At 36.1% G+C, this 25,799-nt stretch overlaps 1 protein-coding gene across 3 annotated transcripts; it reads left to right on the forward strand.

Annotated features, from left to right (window-relative positions):
• Positions 1-24,634, forward strand: LOC126829369 (uncharacterized). 3 transcript variants are annotated; one of them, XM_056102944.1, is made up of 12 exons: positions 1-204; positions 946-1,006; positions 4,842-4,974; positions 5,684-5,724; positions 7,311-7,471; positions 10,176-10,424; positions 12,834-12,947; positions 14,040-14,084; positions 15,061-15,102; positions 16,947-17,036; positions 19,414-19,588; positions 20,431-24,634. In XM_056102944.1, the coding sequence occupies exons 3-12, from the start codon at positions 4,918-4,920 to the stop codon at positions 20,639-20,641; spliced, it is 1,185 nt and encodes a 394-aa protein (XP_055958919.1). In that variant the 5' UTR covers positions 1-204; positions 946-1,006; positions 4,842-4,917; the 3' UTR covers positions 20,642-24,634. The 3 variants fall into 3 exon arrangements, with proteins under 3 accessions (XP_055958919.1, XP_055958921.1, XP_055958920.1); XM_056102946.1 differs by lacking the exon at positions 15,061-15,102; XM_056102945.1 differs by lacking the exon at positions 946-1,006.
• Positions 24,635-25,799: the final 1,165 nt, after the last annotated feature.

A 25,799-nucleotide genomic window follows, 5' to 3' on the forward strand; every position in this document is an offset into this window, starting at 1 on the left:
CTTACCATCTAAAACAGGTTTACTCAAAATACCGAGCCTGAAACAGTCAATAACTGTAAAAGAACACCAAAAACTAGGCTATTTAAAACTAAGGTTTTTAAAAAGAGATTGAAAGACGGAATTCAGTCATCAGACAAGTCAAGTCGGTTGCTGTTTCTACTGCTTTAGAAAGGGGAATCCACTTTGTAAAGTCCGCACAGTTCTGTAAGTAAACCGGTTTTAGATTGTACAAGAACTGTAAAAAAAACCCAAAAAACGTTAGGATTTTATCGCATGTACATGTGCAGTTTTAGTAAAACAGATTTTAACGAATAACCCTTTTTAATATTTTAAAAATTGATACCTTAAAGGAGCTAAATCGCTATTATTAATATTTTGGATCGAGAAATTGACATAAATGCCATGGGTCGCAAGTCGCAACGCATATAATAATGTAATATGAATGAATATAAACTGATTTACATTTAATCGCTTCTGTTTGTACTGCATTTTGTAATCAGTATGTTCGGCGAAATACTCCAGAAGTCTCAATTGAATGGCAATCTCTAGCGTCTGGTTATTCAACCCATACCGATAGTAATTATTGCGCATGCTCTCCAGATAAGAATATGACGTCACCGTTTGACATGACTTGTGGAATATATCTAGCCTCTTTCTACGAGTCCCTTGTTAAAAATGGCGCTGAAATGCACCATGGTACACGGTTCGTATACCAACGGTAAAATGTTTATGCTGTCTTAATTATTGGATATCAGAAGCCCATCTTTTCCCCGTAAGATCACAACATCAATGTTGTTTTAAATTGACAAATAATTCGTGTTTTCAATGTCAAAGATTTTGGATGATATTGAATTAGAGACTTAGCTACTTTAAACTATTGTGGTAACCATTTTCGATATTTTAATAACTGAGTGATAATAATATCTTACACAATTGTGGTTTTAGGTACTCTTGTGGATAAGGTTGGTTTCCATAATTACAGAAGAAAAAGAAGACTTTGTGTTTGGTAATTATATTTAATCACAAAGTTCGACATGACAAATCAAGGTGTCCATGTAGGCTATACGCTGTTATAATAATATAACCAATTTGATAATTGACAAACCACGTACTTTACTGAAAATTAACTGTTTAAAAGGTGTAGAGTGTTTTAAGTGTGTTATGCTATGGTAAACCTAAAAACTTTAAATCTGCTGGGTTAGACATGGAGGGTTGAGATATGAGGTATGTTATCTAAGTTACATGTAGATTGGATAGGATTAACCCTTGAAAGTTGTGAACGATGGCTGAGTGAGTAAGACATTATAGTTCTTTAACCTGGAGGGTCACCTGTCCAACCTCGGGGGTTTTCTCTAGGCCCTTCGGATTCCTCCCACTGCTAAAGATCCCTATGCGCCAGTGAAAATTTGAAATGAAATTGAACCATGTGTTGGTCCTGAAATGACCTGGTTTGTCTTGAGTGGACATTAAACTCTCTCTCTCTCTCTCTCTCTCTCTCTCACCTGGAGATCCCGTTTTCGATCCCAGTGTATGGCCTAAAAAGGTAGGTCATCAGGATTTTCCAGCGGGGCTCCTCGATCCTTGTCAGTGATGCTGCACAGAAGGCCTGGCAACGTGCATCATATTGTATTGTCGTTTCAGATGAGACTGATTTCCTGTGTACACATTGGCATGCCCGTACTTGTAAAAGAACCCTTGGCAGTTAGAATTTGATATTTTAAGACACAAAAATGTTACGATTGTAAATTAAAAATGACAATTTGGCATAAAGAACAGTATATTATCAAATATAGATATAAATTATTATTATATGAGTTAAAATAATGGTGGATTTGGGTAAATAGTGCAACCCATTAGTAAAGCCAATTAGAAAACACATGAGTAATCTTTTGAAAACCATCTGTAATACTGGGTCAATATCCATGTACATTAGGCATAGATTACATGTATGTAAGATTTATTTATTTATTTATTTATTTATTTATTTATTTATTCGTCAAGTAAAGGTTACAACATGACAACAATAAATATATATGTATGTATATGAAATAAGAAATATGTGCTGCATTGTATGAGTGGGAAAGTGACAACAATAAATATAGATATGAAATAAGAACTATGTGCTGCATTGTATGATTGGGATGTGAAATGAGACGAGAAAAGAGAGGTATCATACATGTAGATATGGTGTCATGAAGAGACCTTTTCTTAGGATAGCCCATAAAGGCAGACGTATATAACATCCAGTGCTTATTTCCAATGGGGTCCAAAGTTGTCAAGGTAGCGACAGGTCATCGTTAGGAGACAAAACTTAAAAAATATGCCAATCTCTGCAATATATCACAAATAATTAAATATATCTATGTCTACATTTTATACATCAACTATTTGTATTAATAGCAGATGAACAGGCATGAAGGCCTGTCGCAGATTAATGTTGTGTTGACAATAAATACTTCTTGGCGGCAGCTTTAAAGCTGTATAGTGAATCTAATATCATTCGGTAAATCGTAATTCGGTAGATACTTATGGCGCTATAATGAAATGATGCGAACTGATCTCTGGCCGCGCATTTTGGAACAGCAAAGTTGAATAAACTAGATCTTGTGCCGTATTGATGAGTATCTCGAACACATTTGAATTTTGATTTAAGGTATGATGGACAATTATTATGAAAAATCTTATGTACATGGTTTAGTTTTAACTGTTCAACTTGGTTTTCGACATTTTAGTATTTTGATATCTGAATATGAAACATGGTCCCTATGCCCAAGCCCATATACAAATCTAAGAACCTTATTTTGGACAACTTGTAGTTTATTTTTAAGTGATTGATTCACACCAGAATACCAAGCTGAGCAGGCATAATCAAAGTGGCACTGAATCAGTGCAGAACAAAGTAATTTTTGGGGTTTTTTTTGCTTAGGCATTTTTTGATAATATTGTTAACAATTTCCTCACCGGACAAGTATTTGTCAAAATATAGTCAGTGCCGGACTGGTGTGCCTAAGGCCCACCTGTCAGGTCATTGACCAAGGCCCACACAAGTACGCGCCCACACAAGACTAAAGCAGAAGAAGGCAAATTTTTGATTTCATGATACAATTAGATAACAGAATGACCCAAGAGCACTATCATTAGATGAATTTGAGAATTCTCTTCAGTTTCAAAAACCAAAACCTTTTATTCTACGTGATGAAAATAATGCAAATTATAATATACATACAGTACACGTATTTGACAGTTCTGTTGACGCACATCACAGAATATAATTTTTTGCGAAAAACTCAAAAATGGCAAGTTTTTGGCGATTATTTCGGCGATAATGACTTATGAAGAACTAAGTAGAGGTTAAAAGATGAATTACACGGTTCTTGGTATAATGAGGTCAAACTCATAAAGTTCTTTCCTTGTAGTACACTTCTTTTTTTGTGTTGTTTGTCAGTCATTTTTTTCCTATCTTTTCTTTCTCATGTCCTCTGTTCTCTCCTCCCTTCTTTCTTTTCTTTCCTCCCCTCTCCTTTCTTTCTCTTTCTTTTTTCTTTCTCTTTTTTTCTTTTTTCTTTATAGGCTTAGGCCCATTTTTTTTCAATGAGCTTAGGCCCACCTGTCACGGACAGGTGGACAGGTGGGCCCAGTCCGGCACTGAATATAGTCCCAAATATTTTAGGCTATCCGTTGCTTTTACGGTATGGTTATTGTTTAATATGACTTAGTTTATGTTTAGGTCTCGAAAAGAATACCGGGTCCTCCGGTTTCCTCCCACTGTTAAAGACTATTGAACCATATGTTAGTCCCAAAATGACCTAGTTTGTGTTGAGTGGACGTTAAACCCCATTTCTCTCTCGAAAAGAATACGTTTGGTTTTACCGAGATGGAGCGACAGTTTATTATCGATGAGCCATTCTGAACAGGAATCAAGAGCACAACTAAGTGTGTGTGAAACAACTTCAGGATTCTGGCCGGAAAATAATATTGTACTGTCATCGGCGTATAAGATAAGTTTACATTCGGAGGGGATACTGATAGCCAACTCGTTTACATAGCACAGAAATAATAAGGGTCCTAGGATACTACCCTGGGGCACACCACATGTTATGGATGCAGGTTTGGATAACGTATCAGCAACATTTACTACTTATTTCCTGTTTGACAGATATGAGTAAAACCAATCAGTAGACTGAACGCCCATCAGTTTTAGTTTCTCACATAAGACAACAGGGTCGACAGTGTCAAATGCTTTCTGGAGGTCAAGCATTATCAGCCCTGTAAATAGACCTTTTGCATTTTGGTCTTTCAAGTGGTCTAAGAGGTGAATCAGACATGAGTCTGAAGAATATCTTCCGCGAAAGCCCGATTGATACTCATAGAGAAGGTTGTTTTAAGTGAGATAAGACTCTAATTGAATTTATATAGATTTTTCAAGCAATTTTGACACAATACTCAAGACACTTACAGGTTGATAGTTACCTATTTAGATAAAGGCTGACCGTTCTTGCTATAATAGTTCAAATATAGATAATGCTAAATGAATATATTGAAAATTTCATTCAAATTACTTTATTCTGAGCAAAGATATTAGCCTTTAAAGGTCTGACAAAATGTGTGCACTGACTGCAACCACCGTACTGATTGTTCGAGGCTAAGCCTCACTTCATCATTTTTACGGTAAATCATTAAATGGCTGAACCATTCTAATCTGCTTAAAATCAGACCTATCCGATGGCATCAAGAGTTTGTCATGTTAATAAATGTCTAATTAATATAACATTTAAGACCGAAAGAAAACCTGCAATAGGAAGATTTAGCTCTTGCATAATGCCTGTTTAAATATATTTCAGAAGCAAGAAAGATTTGATGTGATATGACAGGACCTGGTACACCTGTAGATATATATTTATATTTACCTGTTATTATATGACCCAGATCTTCTATAGGATGTTCTTCAGATCAGTAATATCGGTAATTATTGTGGTGAGTATAGCCTCGACTATATAATAAATTTTGAATGTACAAGTATTTCATTTTACAGGGAGGCCACAGCTAGGGAACCTGTGGATTCAATCCCAGTGTTGATTGAGATAGTGATTGGGATTTTCTTGCCCGGTTTGCCCTTGTCAGTGGTACAGGATTGACTGCTGTCAAAAATGCTTTTGATAGTTCATAATTCATATAATATATATCTGAATGGACTCTTGAAAGTTGGAGTTTAATAAAGAGTACACAGTAACGCATCCTTGATATTCCTAGTATGGTTTCATCACAATATACATCACTAACACCTTTGTTCATCCATGGGGGGACACTTATTCAGATTATCCCCCGGTTTCCTCCCAAGCAAAATTATTAAAATTAAATTGAATCATATGTTAGTCCCAAATGGCCTATAAGGCAGTGTCAAGTGTACTTTAAACCTCATTTCTCATTCTTTACGATGTTACAAGTGGAATACTATAGTCATTACAGGGTCATCTAGTTGAGTGTCCAACCACCCTTCGTTTACTCACCCCTACCCTTGACTGTTCAATGCCCTGACCACTTGGATATCACACCTACCTTTGTCCCCTCCCCTTGAGTGTCTCCAATGCCCGACCACTTGGCTATAGTATAACACCTTACCTCTTCTGAAATATACATGTATCATGTAGAATTTCACTATAAAGTATTTTTCTGGTGTTTTCAGGTCACAGCCATAGTGGAGCTAGCTATAGCCTGTGGCAAATAGTAAGTTAACGAGTTTATTCCTGAAACTTTTGTAGTGGGTTGGGACATTAAGATATTAGTCTAGTGTCCTTATCATGTATTCCTTATAATGTAGTTCTTTTCTTGAGTCCATATTACGTAGTCCTTTTTTTATATAGGCCCATTAATTAGCATGAGACACTAAAACCAAACTAAAAGGTCAAAAGAAACCTCTTTTAGATGATTTGCAACTAATTGGTTAAAAGTTTATTAAAATTAATCTATCCAAATGTAAGTTATGACAGTTACTGACAGATATCAGGATTCTATCGATCAATGTAGATGGTATCTAACCTTTCAGTTTTTATTTTTATTCAGTCTAAATAATCAAAACAACCCATTAGCCCCCTGGCACGTATAGAGGCTTGAACATCAGTTGTCAGCTCTTGATGTCAGACTTCAGATGGGACAACATATCCCAAAACAGACAGAAAGGGTATGGTTGGGTGGTGTAACAGGGCACTTTATACCATAAGATCTGCTATTGAAATATAATATGTTAGTTCCAAAATAGCCTAGTTTATGTTGAGTAGATATTTACCCCTTTCGCTATTTTTTGGGCTGCCAATGAAGAAAAATGAAAGAAATATTTGTCTTATCAAGTGTCTGAATCAGAATCATGCAGAGGTTTTTCTATCGAGCACCTTTCAGCTGGAAATAGCTCTCATAAATTCCCTATTATATTTTATATCATTGACAAATAGGGGGTTGGGTGACACTTTGGATCATAAGGTCTGGCATTGAGTCAAGTGGCGTTGTTTCGATTCCCTGCTTGTATGTGACAAAGAGTAGGATCACCTGTCCAACTGTGTTGGTTTTCTCTGGGTCCTCTGGTTTCCTCCAACTGGTAAAGACCCCTATGCTTTCACAGATTATTGAAATAATAATTGAATCCTATGTTAGCCCCGAAATGACCTAGTTTGTGTTGAGTGGACACTAAACCCCTGTTCTTACTCTCCCTAGCTATATAGACATTAAATCTGGCTTATGCATGAAAGGAATCACTCTCCTTATTAGGACATAGTTTTCCTTATTTGCGAATTTTTTTTTTTAGGATATTTGACTTTAACTATACCGTTAGCACATTAAAGATACATTATGTAAGATTCAGACAAAGAGCTAGCTATTCTTGCTATAATAGTTCAAAAATAGAAAATGTAAAATGAATAATTTGAAAATTTCATTCAAATTACTCTTTTGCGAGAGAAGATATTAGCCTTTGAAGGTTTGACAAGACGCGAGCAATAATTTCAACCATCGTACTGGTTGTTCGAAGTTAAGTCTCGCTCCTCCATTTTTAGCTTAAATCAAAATATGCTGAACTGTTCTAATCTATATAATAGCGGAGAAATCCGATGCCATCGAGAGTAGATTATGGCCTGGATAAGTTAATTAATGTCTAATTAATAATTTAGAAAACATTTCAAACCTAAAGAAAGACCTGCAATAGGAAGATTTAGCTCTTGCATAATGTATGTTTAAGGAGAGCGTTTGTTAGCTTACCAGTCAAATATAGAAAACAATGACTGCTTATATTATTGTTTGTGGATTATGAAATTTTTTTGCAGTGAGTATGTGACAAATGCTGAAACTTGTCTACCATGTCGTATCTGTCCTGTTAATATACATAATGCACAGGATCGGGTTATCAGCGATTGCCCTGTGTCTTCGCCGTCATGGTTACCTGGAAAATTTATTGGGTGTAGTGGACCACATGATCCTCTTCCGTGTAAGTAAAGCTTAATAAATTCATACCATACAATATAGAGGCTAGTAAATGAAATAACATGCTACTTTTCTGCACCAACAATGTTAATGAAGTCAATGGGGCATATTTACACCAGGCAGTGTGCTATGAGGGACTTACTTTTCATCAAATGTACATGTGTTGGTGGGTACATGGGACCCCGATTTTCCACCCCCTCCAAACAACTATACAGTAGAATCTGTATGAGCAGCCACTCCTATTCAGCGACATCTCCTTGTAAGCGGTCACGATAAATTCCCCCCGTAGAAATTCTGTTGTTTCATCTCTTTATTCAACGGTCACTCATCTAACGCGGCCAGCGGTCACTATTTTACTAATAAATTCAACAAAACATAGCCCATTCAACGGCCATTGTTGAATGATATCATCTTGTCGTTCTTTGTAACACCCCCGCTAATCCCGTGAGTAGTAGTTAATTAACTGGACCCCCACTGATCAGGTAAAAAGAAATGTAAAAATAACAATCAACCCGGGATTATCTGTTAATTAATCTTTTGTTTTATTAAACGACTAACCTGATCATTGTTTTCACGCGTAACGACACATTATTTGATACTGATTGAATAAAATAAAAGTACCGAGTTTTGTCACGATCATCTAGTATCTCTCTTAGCGCCTCTTATAATATGACATACAGAGTTACACCCCCTGTAAATAGGTCATGAAATTAGCGATGTTTTTTTTTGTCCATGTGCTTTTTTGATAAAATAAAATGAATTCATTGATTTTCTTCACAAAAATGGATAAATATTATGGAATGCATCACAGTGGTAGACAGTAGTATCGAAGGTTGGTACAAAATGACAAGTTTACAGAAGTTATGTCCGAGATTTGAGTAAAGAATTTTCGTTCGGCGCAAGATTCAGCGACGGTCAAATTTACCGCATCCAATGCATTCAAGCGTAATATTTAATTTATGTCAGCACAAAAAGCACCAAGATTTTATTAAAAGGCCACTCCCGTTAAGTTATGTCCGAGATTTGAGTAAAGAATTTTCGTTCGGCGCAAGATTCAGCGACGGCCAAATTTACCGCTTCCAAGCGTAATTTTTAATTTAATATTTATGTCAGCACAAAAAGCAATGAGATTTTATTAAGAGGCCACTCCCGTTAAGCGGTCAGTTGTGAAAATTCCCTTGGGTGGCTGCTTAATGCAGATTCTACTGTATATGCTCTTCCTTGCCAGACCCTCAGTCCTGCACCACTGACATAGGGAAAACCACCCTGAAAAATCCCAAAGGCTAACAGCGGGGATAGAGTACAGGACCTCCATGGTTGTGAGCTAGCGCCTCACTCACTGAGCCTCTGTGGCTCTCGAAATTCTAAAAATCATTTAGATTTCATTTTAAGATATGTCCACATTTTATGTGCGCATATTATATTGTTAACCCTGTCTGTCTGTCCGTCCACAATTCGTTTAAATGCTCAAGAGATCAGAGCTGCTGGATGAAACGATGATGCCAGCAGAGATACATGTACATACTAGTAGACATAAATAGATATTTAAAAATCACAGCTCAACAGCAGTACAAAACAGACTTTAGTGGAAATGAGAGGTGGTTGATTCATCTTCGTTGCGAGTCTTTTAGATTGTTTTTATATGCCCACATTTTCATATCCGTCTCTCCGTCCGTCCACAATTGTTTGTAAACACTCTACAGGTCACAATTTTTATCCGATTTCAATGAAACTTGAAATATAGGTTTATCACCCTAAGATCTTGGTTCCGTTCGATATTAGCATGTATTGGACTGTAACTTCATGGATTATGATTTGGTTTAAACTTGAAATGTATGTTTATAACCCACAGATCTCGGTTCCTTTCGATATTCACACATATCGGACCATAACTTCCTGAATTATGGCCCCTGATTTTTCGAAAAATCACGTTTTTAGCTTGTGGACCCCATAGAGGTCACAATTTTTATCAGATTTAAAAAAAAAAACGTTATAATATATCACCGTTACACCCTAAGGATGGTTGAGTTCGAATTTCATAAACATTGGACAGAAACTGACAGACAAAATTGCCGCCCCTCGTTCGCTAATAGTGTCAAAATATTGTGTATCAGGGTTGTAGACCCTCTGGAGGTCTGATTTTGATGAAACCTGAAATGCATGTTTATAACCAAAAGATCTCGGTTCCTGTTGATATTCGCGCATATCGAACCATAACTTCCTGAATTATGGACCCTGATTGTACGAAAAATTGTGTTTTTAGCTTGTGGACCCCATAGAAGTCACAATTTTTATCCGATTTTAAAAACCCTTTAAATACATCACCATTCCACCATAATGAAGGTTGAATTCGTATTTTGGGAAAATAAAAATAGAACTGCCCGACAAAATGGACGCTCTTTGTACGCAGATTAATCATTGTGTTGAAGTGGGTAATACGATGGTTGTTGACCCTCTAGAGGTCACAATTTTTATCCGATTTTGACGAAACTTAAACATATCTTTTTATCCCAAAGATCTCTGTCCTGTTTGATATTTGCACATTTCAGGCCATAACTTTCTGGATTATTGCCCCTGATTGTACAAAAAATCATGTTTGTTTTTAGCTTGTTCTCTATCCATCTCTTGCAAAATGTGGGCGTATCCTGCCTGGCTGCCGCTGATTTTTTATGTTCTCATTTCATATTTTATTTTATGTTTGTATGTAGGGTGTGAGCTGTGGTCTGATGAGCATGGTAATGTGACGTGTCTGTATGGTAACATGACTGTTGGCAGTAATTGTACATTACAATGTACCAACGGTTATGCAGTAGATGTTGACTATACATGGTCACAGTGTACTGGTAATTTGACATGGTTTCCAACAACAAAACCTGCCTGTAGGCCAATACCCAGCAGGAACAATCACACAACGAATGGCTACACTAAGGAAAATGTATTTAATATTACAGAGATAGGTGAGATCTTTAACAATATTTTATGAGCTGTGATCGAGTTGACATTTTAAAAATTAAAATTCAATATGAAAATGAAATGGTGTTTCATTGAACTCCAAATGCCAATGTACATAAATGCCAATGTGTACACAGGACGGGGGAGAGAGAGAGAGAAAAAGGGTTTAACATCCACTTGACGCAAACTAGGTCATTTCAGGACTAACATATGGTTCAATTTTATTTCATTAATTCGCTTGCGGGTAGGGGTCTTTAACACTAGGAAGAAACCGGAGGATACACAATATAAACCACACCACTTGACTCAATGATAGGCCTTATTATGCAACGCACACGCTTTAACCATTCGGTCACCTAACACCCCGCGGAACGGGAACACCAGGCTAGAAAATCTAATGAATCTTCTGGTGAGTGATCCAGCGTCTGACTCATTAAGCCACAGTGACTCCTGCATATAAAATAAAAAATATATCTGCTCTATGACCTGACTAAAATACAGACAAGTGTCATTATAGTTCACTGCCAGCCGCAGTGGCTCAGTGAGTAAGACGCAGGTCTTGTGTCGCTCCCAATGTTAACATGGTTTTCCTTTGATGGTGGTGTGTGACCCCGATGGGAGCCTGGCATGGACATTCCCCCCACATTACATGACTATTAAAAATTCAATTATTAATCTGTTTCTGTGAGACATGTAAATTTGAGGGGGTTTTTGGTTGGGGGGTTGGATGGCCGAATGGTTAGCACGTGCGTGTTGTATCATAAGGCCTGCCATTGAGTCAACTGGCGTGGTTTCGAATCCCTGGTTGTAAGTGACAAGGAGTAGGGTCGCCTGTCCAACCTCGTGGGTTTTCTCCGGGTCCTCCGGTTTCCTCCCACTGCTAAAGACCCTTACACGCAAGCGAATTATTGAAATAAAATTAAACCATATGTTAGTCCCGAAATGACCCAGTTTGTGTCGAGTGGACGTAAAACCCCATTTCTCTCTCTCTCTGGGTTTTTGGTTGGGGTGATGTAGTTGCTGTGGGCGTACATTTCGTTGCCAGGCAACCTATCTTTTTGGTTGGGGTGATGTAACTGATGATATTGAATCTTCTATTCAGCGGGGGAGCCACGGTGGCTCGGTGAGTAAGATGTTGGCTCGCTGACCTGGAGGTCGTGTGTTTGATTCCTGTGTTAGCTGAGAAAGCCATCAAGATTTTCCGGCATCGTTTCCCGTTGTCAGTAGTGCAGGAAGGAGGGCCTGACAAGGACATGTGTCTAGTTCTTAGAGGTCCCATGTACACATTAGCGTGCACGTAAAAGATCCCTTAGCAGCTGGAATTTGATATAGGTGTAGGCTGTAGCGCTGCTGTCCGGTCAAAATTTTCCTTGTAACACACTGTATGTATGCCTGTCTTGATTAGCCCAGTCGGAGCAGTAGGACGTTATACCCAGGGCTGTCTGCAATTTTTCACAGATGATTAGCAGCACTGCTAATCAAAAAGTCCAATTTTGCCAAATTTGATTAGCAAATTTAAAAATTGATTAGCAGATTTTCAGTTTCAACATAAAACACCTAAATAACAAGATTTTTAGAATTTTAGCACTGCTAAAGGTAGCTGTGAACATTTCTGAATGTAGATTTTTGGTTAGGCCTATGTTTGAAGCCAATTCTTGGCAGTGGCTTCCGAAGTCCCACTCATTTTAATTTCTGAATGTAATTTCGTCCGCTTTTTATCGTGTGTTACTATTTTTGTTCAATCGGACGCACACAGTATTTTACGAATAATCTCGATTAACTAGACGCACGCGATATAAACAATAATATTTTACGCGAATTCTTTTTTATTTACAATATTTTTTATATTTTATTTACAATACGTTGGGGATACGTTGAATACTGATATAATTACTCGAAATTGACATGTCTCGCAACATGAATGGTACTACTTGATTCCCTATTTCCGGTTTAATAGTCAAAATTCATAGAGTTATGTCCCTGTATTATATAGTATAATGAATTGAGTCTGGGTAGTTCGAGAAGAAAATGTCACACAGAGAATTCAGTTTTGCTTATAAAATTTATTTGATATTTTATACACTTTGAAAGTGTTGAGAAATGTGGATAAATCTTCGTGTCAATATCCAAAATGACAGGCATATTAATGATACACAGTTACTGCAAATCAAAAACGTCAGATTTTAATTTTTGATTAGCAACGGACAAAATATGTATCGCAAATTGCGCTGCGATACTGGTTGTCGGCAGCCCTGGTTATACCGCATTTAATTTCATTTCATTTCCAGATATCACTATACACACCCTGATCTTTCCAGGCCCCATCTAACAAAATGACATGCGTCCACCTAAATAAAAGAATTTTAGCTCAATAAAGTTTAAAACTAATATATTAACTGTTTTGTATTAAATAGGTTCTGCAGAAGAAGTACTGGTAACAGATGCTAAACCCAGAGATGATTATATAATAATAGGTGGTAGTGTAGGCTCTGCAATATTCATAATTCTTGTATTTTCAGTAATCCTATGTAAGTATGATAAAATATAAGACAGTTTAAATGTTAGTAGTTTCAAGTGAATGAAATTAGCTGCTGGACACATTCATCCTACTGCCAGCCAGCGTAAATCTTGCTATGTACCAATTGTCTCTAGACGCGAAGGTTACACATCAGGTCAGTCAGCAATTGCTTGCCCCATCCCAGTCATCCTACTGCCAGCCAGCGCACAACCTTATTAGGTATCTGTAATATATTTACAAATCATTATTATTTTGTCAACAATTGACTTCCATAGTTTTATATCTGTGAATGTGTGCTGTGTATGTGTATGTGCATATTTCCAGTGATGTGGGGTCTACTTGCTACTATGGTTTATATATCTTATCCTCTTAATCAATTCACATAATAACCTGGCCAAAACATAACAGTATAGAATATCGACCCTGTCTAGATCGGAGCAAGGTTGGGTACACCGGGCAGTCACTTGTTGCCAGGAGCAGTGCATTAGATTGGAGTGATGATGCTCATGACGAGTTTCCATTAGACACTGTATCCCAAAAAAGAAAAACCTTCGCCTTTAACCTCGGATATGGGGGCTGTGAGTTCTGTACTTCCATTTCTACCATACACTCGCTTCTCAAACATGACTGACTCTTCTGGCTAGTTTCCTAGGAAACATTTGACAACATCCTCTGTTGAAATCAAAGGTTAACCCTCACTTCTGAAAGTATTCTGTTCACAGTTCACTTCTGTATCAAAACAGGGGAGCAACTGTGACTCAATGAGTAGGACGTTTGCTCGCTAACCTAGAGGTCCTATGTTCGATCTCCGGCTTGGCCAAGAAAGTTTATCAGTGTAGTTCCCTCATGTCAGTGGTGTAGAACGGACAGCCTAGCAAGTGACAATGTATAGTCATTTGGATGGGACGAAAAACAGAGACCCTTTGTACACATTGGCATGCACATAAAAGGGCCCTTGATATATTATAAGAGTAGGCCGTAGCGTGGCTGTCTGGGCAAAATTTTAATCATAGCACAGTGCATGGCATATGTCAGTCTGCAAACTATCAAATTTTAAACAAGGTCTCTGCATGTCATTTCAGTCTGTCTTTTTATTATTCAGGGAAAAGGTTTAAAATAAAGGAAAAAATATGCAATTCTCATCCAGGTAAGATTTTCTTAGTGCTAAAACATGATATTGAAATCTATTTTTTTTAAATCGGTATTCTCCAACTAAGGGTCTCTGAAGATGAATGGTTAAAGGGATTAAAAGTGGGTTTCCGTGAGGAGGACAGTGAGGCCATGAAAAATAGATAACAAAGTAAATTTGGGTATGGCTTGCTGGGAATTTCAGTAGCTATTGTTATATGTTGGTGGATGTCCCACATTTTTATGAGAATGTCTATTAAGATGGCCCAAGTTAGGATTAAAAATGTATCAAAGATTTATGTGTTAATTGGTGACATGCCTCTAATAGTCAGTGCAGGGTGAGTCATGATCTGCTATATGCCACATGAAATATAAATGTGAGCATATTGAAGGAAAAATACCTTGGTGAAATGTATAAAAAAGCCAGGTACAACTAAATGGTCTATGTTATAATGATAAACATTATAAGCGTTCGAAAGAATTGAAGTGTATTGACTACAAAGTTAGGGCAAAAGTCCTTATTACCACAATAACAGAGGACAGTATACTTATTGTTTAATTCTGATAGGAATTACTGCAATCACTATTTTTTTAAATTGGCATGCTTAGTAAGACGTCGGCTCGCTAGCCTGGAGGTCCCTTGTTCAATCCTGGTGTTGGCCGAGAAAGTTCTTCGCTATTTTCTGGTGTGGTTCCCCCCGTCCTATGTACACATTGGCATGAATGTACATGAACCCTTGTAGTTGTCAGTTGTGCAGAACAAAGGGTCTGGCAAGCCCCCAGTATATAGTCGTTTGGATGGTACAAAAAACTGTACCATTGGTGTGTACATAAAAGAAGCCTTGGCAGCTGGAATTCAATGTAAGAGTAGACCCTAGCGCTGCTGTCCAAGCAAAATTTCTCTCATGGCACACACTATAGCTTGTGCCTGTCTTCATTAGCCCAGTCAGATCAGAAGAATAGCACGTTAAACCCCATTTCATTTTTGTTTGTAGCTCCAACGCCATCAGTGGTAGAATCTGCACCTGATCCAAACTGTAATTAAATTTTACAAATATCTTTCTTTTATGCTTTATTGTTTGAAGGCTACACATTATCAACTTATTCTGTTTTGATGTGTGTGGGGGGTGTTGGCTGAAGGGTCTAATCTAATGTAACCTCTTCAGATCATAAGGTCTGCTATTGAGTCAAGTGGCTTGGTTTTGATCCCCTGATTGTACATGCCAAGGAGACGGGTCGACAGTCCAAGCTCATGGGTTTTCTCTTGGTCCTCTGGTTTACTCCCACTGCTAAAGACCATGACGAGCAAGCTATTTATTGAAATAAGATGGAACAATATGTTAGTCCCGATATGACCTAGTTTATGTTGAGTGGACATTAAACTCAATCTCTCTCTTTCTGTTTATATGCATCTAAATTAAATAGAAATGTTTGTTGTTATCTCTGCATTACAAAATTAGTACATGACATCACAAATCAGTAAAGGCTTGTCTGGGAAATAATCAGTAAAGCTTGTCTGAGAACTATTGTTCTGTTCTATCCCACTAAACCTGTGATCAATTCATGAAGTAGTCACCAGTTCAAATTATCTGCCCTTGATGATTTCATTGGCCATGTTGATTGATTCTACGAACCTATCAAAAGTTGTTTGTTCTGCCATCATCCATTAAAGTGGAGTACAAATTAATCCGTAAATTGAACAGCAAATTTACCACAAAATATTTCTTAATTTGAACAGTAAATTTAACCGATTTGGTTCTCATATTCATGTAGATTACCATGGTTTAGACCTTAAATATCTTCTGTTCCAATGGCTTAGAAATATATGTAAGCTCAAATCTGAGTGAAAACAATTTTTACCTCACTAAAACAAAAGTCGATTGTTTATTTAATGGATTATAATCTCACTAGTGTTCATTTTAGGAATCTTATTCAAGAGAAATAACATCAATTATCCGATTCGGAAATATGATGTACCAGTACAGTCTTTGAAAAAAAAAAAAAAAAAAAGCCAATACATCACTTAGAAGACTGATATATCTGCAGCACAGTCCGACAAGAAATCTCCCAGTCATAATATTTGTCCCCCGCCTTTTGAAGAAAGCAGGGGACTATTAAAATGAGTCTGTCCATCTGTCTGTCTGTCCGTCACACTTTGGCAAACAATAACACTCCTTCTAGTTGAGCTAGAATGTTCAAACATGGTGTAGGTGTTTATTAGGTGAATGTCTTGATGGATTTCGAAGATGAGCATTTACTGCTTAGGGTAAGCAGAGATAAGCAATTTGATTGGTTGATGATTTGGGACACGATAGCTTTAAGTTTTTATAAAACATACATTATGCAAGAGGTAAATCTGCACATTGAAGGTCTTTCTTTAGGCCTGAAATGTTATGTAAACTATTAATTACACATTTATTAACACGTAAAGACCAATGCCTGATGCCATCTTATGTGTCTGATTTTCATTTGATTTGAATCCGATCTGATGTTCAACGCCCATTGATAATTAAATGCAAAAATGGATATTTAAGACTTTGTTAATTATCTTGACAACGGTAACATTGACAATCTAGGCAACAGTGATATTAAAATACGGTTTTCTCGGCTTAGATAAATGTGCAATTTATTTATATGTGTTCATCTATTTATTTTCGGATTTCTGCAGGGGACATCAGCCTCACTCACTGTTGGCTTGTTTACATTACCAGGTTAGAAATATAGTTTACCTATTGGGCTTTTAGCTGACTGATCCCAACTGTGACATAATATGTCACCAAGTGGATTCACACTTAAGTACTTTCTTTATTTACATTTGTTAGTCAAATAATTGGTTAGAGAAAAAAAATTTTTTTACCGGAAAATATTTTATGTTAAACAGATGGTGATGGAACTGTGCTTCTTAGCACACAAATGAACGGAGTTGTTAATGATGCCAATATGTTTGTTCTAGAAGAACCTGCAGCACCAGGTAAGTAGCTTAACTTTTATTATACATTTTCCACAAAAATTTTTATTCATACTACAAATAATGTTGTATGCCCGTCTTCATTAGACTAGTTGAGGCAGAAAAAAGGATGTTTATAAATGGTTAAAAACCATTTTTATCCGCCCACATTGAAATGTGGTCGTATATTGTCGTCGCCCCCGTCCGTCCGTCCGTCCGTCCGGCGTCCACAAGTAGAGGCTAAAGTTAATATACAGTGTTTAAGGCCATGAGACGAAGAAGCCTATTGATTTTCAGCGATTTCCGATAATTACTGCCAGAGTTATGGCCCTTGATCACTTCAAAAGATCTTGTGGACGCTCTAGAGGCCAAAGTTAATATCCGATTGACTTTAAATTTATACACAGTGTTTAAGGTCATGAGACAAAGAAGCCTATTGATTTTCAGCGATTTCCGATAATTACTGCCAGAGTTATGGCACTTGATCACTTCAAAAAATCTTGTGGACGCTCTAGAGGCCAAAGTTAATATCCGATTGACTTTAAATTTATACACAGTGTTTAAGGTCATGAGACGAAAAAGCCTATTGATTTTCAGCGATTTCCGATAATTACTGCCAGAGTTATGGCCCTTGATCACTTCAAAAAAATCTTGTGGACGCTCTAGAGGCCAAAGTTAATATCCGATTGACTTAAAATTTATACACAGAGTTTAAGGTCATGAGACGAAGAAGCCTATTGATTTTCAGCGATTTCCGATAATTACTGCCAGAGTTATGGCCCTTGATCACTTCAAAAAATCTTGTGGACGCTCTAGAGGCCAAAGTTAATATCCGATTGACTTTAAATTTATACACAGTATTTAAGGTCATGAGACGAAGAAGCCTATTGATTTTCAGCGATTTCCGATAATTACTGCCAGAGTTATGGCCCTTGATCACTTCAAAAGATCTTGTGGACGCTCTAGAGGCCAAAGTTAATATCCGATTGACTTTAAATTTATACACAGTGATTAAGGTCATGAGACGAAGAAGCCTATTGATTTTCAGCGTTTTCCGATAATTACTGCCAGAGTTATGGCCCTTGATCACTTCAAAAAATCTTGTGGACGCTCTATAGGCGAAAGTCAATATCCGATTGACTTTAGATTTATACACAGTGTTTAAGGTCATGAGACGAAGAAGCCTATTGATTTTCAGCAATTTCTGATAATTACTGCCATAGTTATGGCTCTTGATCACTTCAAAAAAATCTTGTGGACGCTCTAGAGGCCAAAGTTATTATATCCGATTGATTTTAAATTTATACACAGTGCTTAAGGTCATGAGATGAAGAATCCTATTGATTTTCAGCAATTTACGATAATTACTGCCAGAGTTATGGCCCTTGATCACTTTGAAAAATCTTGTGGATGCTCTAGAGCCTAAAGTTAATATCTGATTGACTTTAAATTTATACACAGTGTTTAAGGTCATGAGACGAAGAAGCCTATTCATTTTCAGTGATTTTCGATAATTACTGCCAGAGTTATGGCCCTTGATCACTTCAAAAAACCTTGTGGATGCTCTAAAGGCTAAAGTTAATATCTGATTGACTAAATTTATACACAGTGTTTGAGGTCACGAGGCGAAGAATCCTATTGATTTTCAAAGATTTCTGATAATTACTGCCAAAGTTATGGCCCTTGATCACTTTGAAAAATCTTGTGGACGCTCTAGAGGCCAAAGTTAATATCCGATTGACTTCAGATTGATACACAGAGTTTAGGATCTTGAGACGAACAAGTATATTGATTTTCAATGAATTTTTATGACTTGGAACAGCTAAATCCATGATACAGTATTAAAAGTTTTGTATACAAAACGTTAGCATGGGGCAGAACTTTATAAAAACCAAACAAATTCTAATGGTTTTCTGAGTTGTTGCTCTTAATCAGATATTAGTGTATTATAAATGTTTCATTACCGAAAAAAGTAAAAATATGCGACAACTCTTGTTGACTGCCCGGACGATTTAGCTGCTGTGGGCGTATGTTTCGTTGCCTGGCAACCTATCTTATTTCATTTTGAAAATGATGTTTAATGTCCTATTGTTCAGCTCCAACTGGGCTAATGGAGACATATATGTCATACAGTGTGCTATGAGCCAAAATTTGCCTGGACAGCGGCAACTGCCAAGAGATCTTTTACGTGTACAGCACACAGGACCTTAGTTTTTTTTATCCCATCCAAACGACTAAATGTTGTCCCTTGCCAACACTGTAACCAAACACAGGACCACCAGGTTAGTGAGCCAACATCTTACTCACTGAGGCACTGTGAGTGCCAATTAGATTATAAGATCAAATATAATTTAATTCTTGGTGTATTGTTTTATTAATAAGATATTTTGTCTGTTGGTAGAGATCACTGAAGAGAATGCGGACGAAAGACAACTGATAAAAGTTTATGAAAATAGAATAGTTATGGAAAGATTAGTAGACTATCTTGAACGAAGTGAACAGAAGTATAGAGTGACATGGCATGTTATTGGTAGAGAAATCTTACACTTGCCGCCTCATGTCATCAACAGACTGGAGTAAGTATGAAATGAAATGAAATGGGGTTTAACCTCCTACTTTTCTGCTGCAACTGGGCTAATGAAGACGGGCATACACTATGCACTTATGCAGTGTACTATGGGGGAAATTTTTTGCTTGGACAGCGGCACTACGACAACCACCATGGCTCCCCTGAATAAGTATGATTTGTTTTTATGCTGAGGTCATGGATGCTGGCTTGTCTGTATATATACACCGGACATGTTCTACGCAATTTGGCAAACGTTGGACCGGGAAAATGCCCATTCAGACATCAAGATATGGTGAAATAATATGCAAAATTCCTAAACATATTTACTGCACTGAGGGTATAACTATTACTAATATCGATTGTCCTTGATAATTAGGCTGGATTAATTAAGTAAATACGTCATCAGTGTCATACACCTATCGTAATTGATTAACTACTTAATCTGAATTTCACGAGTTAATGCATCAGGAAAATTTGGGGTTGTTATTGAAATCGGTAAACACAGATTTCTTATAACACATTATTAAGTCACACAGAGATCAGCAATTAGATTGGCTGAGATTTTAGAACACAATGATGGACGTTGATTTTATTACATCATGACTTAAGTTTGATAATGCACATCTTCTGTTCAGGTTAAGCATATAGTAGTAAGCAGTTTTGTTGCTGGATGCTTCATAAAAAAGATAAATGTGCAAGTAAATAATAAGGATCAAGGTCATCTAGGCCCATGTATTTTGGGATTAAGGCAGGACATCAGCCTTAATGTTGGTTTGTTGACAAAATGGCTGTGTGTAGGCCTAGCTGTTTTGTAGCTGTGTAGCAATTTATTTTTGTGGTTTGTTTAAGGTATCACAGAAGAGGAGATAACACCAATGGCCCTTTCAATGCTATTATGGAACTGATGAAAGGACATGGAGTGAAATTAAAACAAATTTTAGACTTTCTGTACGAATTCAAAAGAAATGTTCCACAATCACAAGAAGTTGACAATCATGATATAAACGATATCATTGACCTGTTAAATGAGTTTGTAAAAAGTTACCAAAAATTAGAATAATGCTCAGATATAATGATTACACAAATGAAATAAAAAGGGGTTTAACTTGTCACGTTTTTGCATCATCCAGTGACTAATGAAGAGGAGCATAATCATTTAACCTTTTCTTTTATTCTGATCTCATACACCGTTCAGTGTGACATTTTGCTTGGACAACTTTTACTCTTTCTTTGAATTCTAACTGCCAAGGGTTCTTTTTCGTGTACGCCAAACATGATCTGGCTTCTGTATCCCATCTATAGTAAAGTAGAAGGGTTAGCTGTATATTTTTAGGGAAGGTTAAAAGGGTTAATTGTATATTTTTAGGGAAGGTTAAAAAAGGTTAATTGTAAGTTTAAAAAGATTAATTTTATATTTTTAGGGAAATGAAATGAAATAAAATGGGGTTTAACATCCTAGCTAGCTACTGTTCTGCTCCAAATGGGCTAATGAAGACAGTATTTTTAGGGAAGGTTGGAAGGGTTTATTGTGTATAATAATGGAAGGTTTAAAGGGTTGATTGTATATTTTTAGAGAAAGTTAAAGGGTAAATTGTATATTTGAAGGGTTAATTGTATATTTTTAGGGAAGGTTATAAGGGTTACCGGTAATTGTATATTTTTAGGGGTAAAAATGATTAAAATTTGATACATTGTATATTTATATACGGTTTTTGAATGGTTTTAATTGTACATTATTTTACATTCTTTCATTCTGTATTTTAAAAGTCATTTGTTGATTTACAAATTAGTCTCTGAAGTTGTTGAATATCCAAATGGAATATCAGTCGAAAAATGGCTCAATTCCGATCAGTATTAAAATACATATGATGGATTAAAAATTTGCCATCCACAGAGCGCAAACAACTTGTACGTTCTGGTTAAAACCAATCAGCGCCACCTGTAATCTTTGCTGAAATCTTTTGATGGACCTCTTTTTTATTTGGCTTGAATCCAAGTCCGGATGTTTAGATTGTGTTTTCTTATTTAAATGTTAAATGACCAAGTCGTGAAAAATGGGATGTTGCCAGAAAATTGCAAAAGACGATGTGCGGCTTTAGGTAAAGCCTTTATTAATTGCCATTATTAAGAGACTAGGGATTGTATGTACAGAACAAATTAACGCATGATTTTAAGATACTTTTTTGTTTATGATTTACCATTTGTCTTTCTAGCATACCATTGTTCTGTTATGTAGATAAATTGTTGTTGGCGACCTTCAACGAATAATGGATTCGAAGGTTGCATATTACCCCTTGTTTTCCCAAGGGTTACTAGTCTATACAGAGAGCACTCTGATTAACCCAAATTAACATTAACAGCCTATAATTTAAAAAACATTATAGCTTTAGACATCTTTAAATGTTGTTCAGTTTAAAGATGCATTATGTAGGATTTAGATAAAGAGCTGACAGTTCTCGCTATAATAGTTAAAAAATAGATAATGAAAAGGGAATATCATTTGAGGTCAAAATAAAGACCTGCAATAAGTAGATTTAGCTCTTACATAATGCATCTATTACTGTTGATGTGTATATCTTTAAAATTACTAACCCTGATCAACATGTTGGAATACAAATTGTTGGTATACCTTTAATTCGACAATTGCTCAAATATGCTCTTGTATATTCTTGTATAAATAACTTTAATGTTCTTGTATGGAATGTGTTTAAATAACACCAATGTTCTTGTATGGAAAGTGTTTAAATAACATTGTTATTGTATGAAAAGTGTTTATATATGGTTAATGTTACTGTATGAAGAGATTTTATGCGATGAATTGTTGTGCCATATATTTTATTTGGTAAACTGTATGTCATATTTTATAAATATGATAAATTGTTATGACATATTTATATGATAAATTGTCATGATATATGATAAATGATCATGACATTTATATGATAAATGGTAATGTCATATATATTTATATGATAAATGGTCATGGCATATATTTATGTGATAAATGGTCATGACATATATATTTATATGATAAATGATCATGACATGTCAAATTTTATATGATAAATTGTCATGTCATTATTTTAAATGATATATTGTCATGACATATTTTTGCTTTGGTATTTGCTGCTAGAAAGGATGCCATATTGGTGTTTGTATTTTTTTTAAACCAGGAACTGATCGCTAACTCCTACTCATCTGCTTGTTGTCTGTTTGACATGAAAATTGGCATGCTTCTTCTTTGGTGAATTAGATTTTAGAATTTCATCCATCAACATTGTCAGTTCCTGGTCCATAGATCGTAATTATTTCATATTATTTCTTTTCTTTATCCCGTTACCGTCCATTTAAAAGTTTAATTTCATAGATTTGAATGTTATAAAATGTAATATCTCAATGGGTGCAGGAATGATGAAGGGAGGAACATTCAAAGACTCTAGATTCAAAAATTTCTCCGGTGGGGTGGGGGATGCATGCCCCCCGACCCCACTTAAAAGCTTGCACCTGTGTCACTCATATTAGGGGCCTGTGCATCAATCGGTCTCATTTTTGCCCCCCCATCCAAACAAAATCACTATGTACCGCTGGGAAACACTATTCTTCGAACCCAGTTCATGTAAATTATGCTCTAATTATAGAAATAAATTAAAAAAATACCCCAGTGCTGTTCATACACCTTGACCTAATTTCACTGGAGCTATATCCATCACATTTATCTCCCTGCTGTGGCAAATATCCTGATGCCATCTATGCAATCCATTTTAACTCCCTGCTTTATTAAATATCCTTGAAAGCTATACAATCAGTTTTAACTCCCTGCTGTAGCAGATATCTTGACACCATCCATGGAAGCTAAGCAATTAATTTTAACTCCCTGCTGTAGCAAATATGCTGAGGCGACGTCTTTAAAAAAAAAACTATTCAATTAGTGTTAACTTCCTGTTGTAGATAATATCTTTATCCTCCTATGTGGCCTACCGCCTATTTTTTATTCTGCTGTAGCACTTCTTGATATTTCACAGTACCGTAAACTGGGGCTATTTTGAAACCGGGGGGAACTTTGAACATTTTTTGATAAATGATTTAACTGAAAATTGCCAAAAACAAATTGGAAAGACATTAAAAAAAATTTTTAGCAACTAACTTATGACCTTTTTGTGATTTATTTTTGTGGTCATTGTGAAGTTACCTTTCTTTTGTTGGTCCGCACAAAAAATGAACATGGTGGATTGAGAAAGGGTTGATTTTGAGTCTCTGGGAACTTCTTGTAGGTTTGATATGAATGATTAACTTCACTATCTACAAATGTTTTCTCTGTGTCGCAAGTATATTCATGGTCTAAAATATATATTTTATTTAATCTTAATTCAAAAAGTATTCCAAAAAATCTAACTTTTCCAATTTGATCATCATTGAACATGTGTTGTGGGGTAACTTTGAACAGTTCATACTAAGCCCATAGGGTGTTCAAAGAAACCCTACAAAACATGTTACTGGGTTCATATTATAAAATATGTGTTAATTTTGAATCATAATAGTAACTTTTTGTTGACCTTCAGTAACACTATATCAGGGATTTTGTTCCCGACATTATGAAGTTTGTTTTTGATGTTTTAAAGTTTTTGATGTTTTCGAATTTAATATTTTCAAATTTTTAACCACATTTTTATCATGAAAGAAACATGTTCATTATTTTGTTTATCATAGCATTAGTTAGCATTATTTTTTAAAAGGCCAAAAAGTGTCCTCAGTGAAGATGCTTTTTTAAAGATGTGTTTATTTCTGTTGCAGAAGTCTTATAATTTTGATATGTTCAAAGCGTTATGTATCATTGAACAGCCATAGTTTTAAAAAAATACATATTTTAAGATGGTTATTTCAATTTGTTTAACAGTGCATGTTGTAGCCTTATACCAAACCTGATCACTGCACTTGAAAAGAAAACCATAATCGAAATAAATTTTTATATATAAAAGAAAATCTCCAAAGAATGTACAAAGTAGCCCCAGTTTACGGTAACTTTCTTTAATTAAAAATAAAGTGTTTATCTATCTCTTGTTTGTATTTATTTTCAGCAGTCGCTGTGGCTCAATGTGTAAAGCCCTGCTCGCTTACATTCGGTCCTGTGACATTACTTCTCAGTGGCATTACTTCCCTCTGCCATTTTGTCATGAGGCATTACTACCTTGTCTCTGTGTTATTTTGTACTGTCACCCAATTTTACTCCTAGCTTTATATCTTGTGATATCCGCCTCTAATGATTTAAGGGATACCAATTAAGAAGTGGGCCTATCATTCCTCTTAGTTCTAAACAGGGTATGGCATATTAGTATACATGTATAGTGAGACACAATCTACATGTAGATTCTAGTAGATTCTATGAAAAACACCCATATGACGCCCACAGGACAAAAATGTAAAGGTGTCTTATCCACTGCTCCGGGTCCATGTCTCGGGCTCATATTGAGCCTATACAAATGGCCTCAGATGCAAGGAACTTTCCCGGGGCAGAACCCGAGACTCCTCGGTCAGTCACACCAGAACAGCCCCCACCCCGCTGTTGTCGAGTGATGGAAGTGGCGTTTCTTATGTATTGATCTAATGGCTAGAGGTATTGAGAACATTCAGTAGACTCGTTGATTCAAGGGCAGGAAAAGTAGTTGGCAGAGATAAACCAATTATTTACTAACCCTACGAAATTTATGGTAAATGGACAGCGACTGACAACAAATACAACATGAAATAGATTCTCCCTGAAACAAGTCAAGTGACAAACAAGATTGCTTAAAATCGTGTTTTCAGAACAATTTCAAGCAAACTTTTAATATCAAATTAGTTTGAGTATGTTTTTAGGTTAAATATGTCATCAAATAACACAATTTGTATGCTGGAATGCATGTTTAAGGCCAAAGCATATATTGAGCCAAATGGTAAAATTCAGATCAATTTGGCTTATTAGCAGTATCGATTAACCCATTTATCCCAAATATTGACTTCCTAGTCAAATACATACAATAAACGATTGCTTACTGAGATAATATACAAATCAATCTGTTAATTGATTTATCATTTAATATTGAATTTCTATAGTCACGATTTTGCCGAGGTTCTAAACTTGGTATATGTTATTTGATTAGCCCAGTCGGTGCAGAAAAGTATGACGTTAAACTGGGGACAATTTGTCTCGCATTGTTCAATTTCACTGCTCCTTCTCCAAA

Source organism: Patella vulgata, chromosome 8, assembly GCF_932274485.2.
Source record: "Patella vulgata chromosome 8, xgPatVulg1.2, whole genome shotgun sequence".
In the NCBI taxonomy this organism is placed as follows: Eukaryota; Metazoa; Mollusca; class Gastropoda; family Patellidae; genus Patella; species Patella vulgata.

Coding starts and splice junctions, on each gene's coding strand:
- LOC126829369 (XM_056102944.1), top strand. CDS start 4,918: ATGACCCAGATCTTCTATAGGATGTTCTTCAGATCAGTAATATCGGTA. Junction 4,975..5,683: donor TAATATCGGTAATTATTGTG/GTGAGTATAGCC, acceptor TGGTGTTTTCAG/GTCACAGCCATAGTGGAGCT. Junction 17,037..19,413: donor AGAAGAACCTGCAGCACCAG/GTAAGTAGCTTA, acceptor GTCTGTTGGTAG/AGATCACTGAAGAGAATGCG.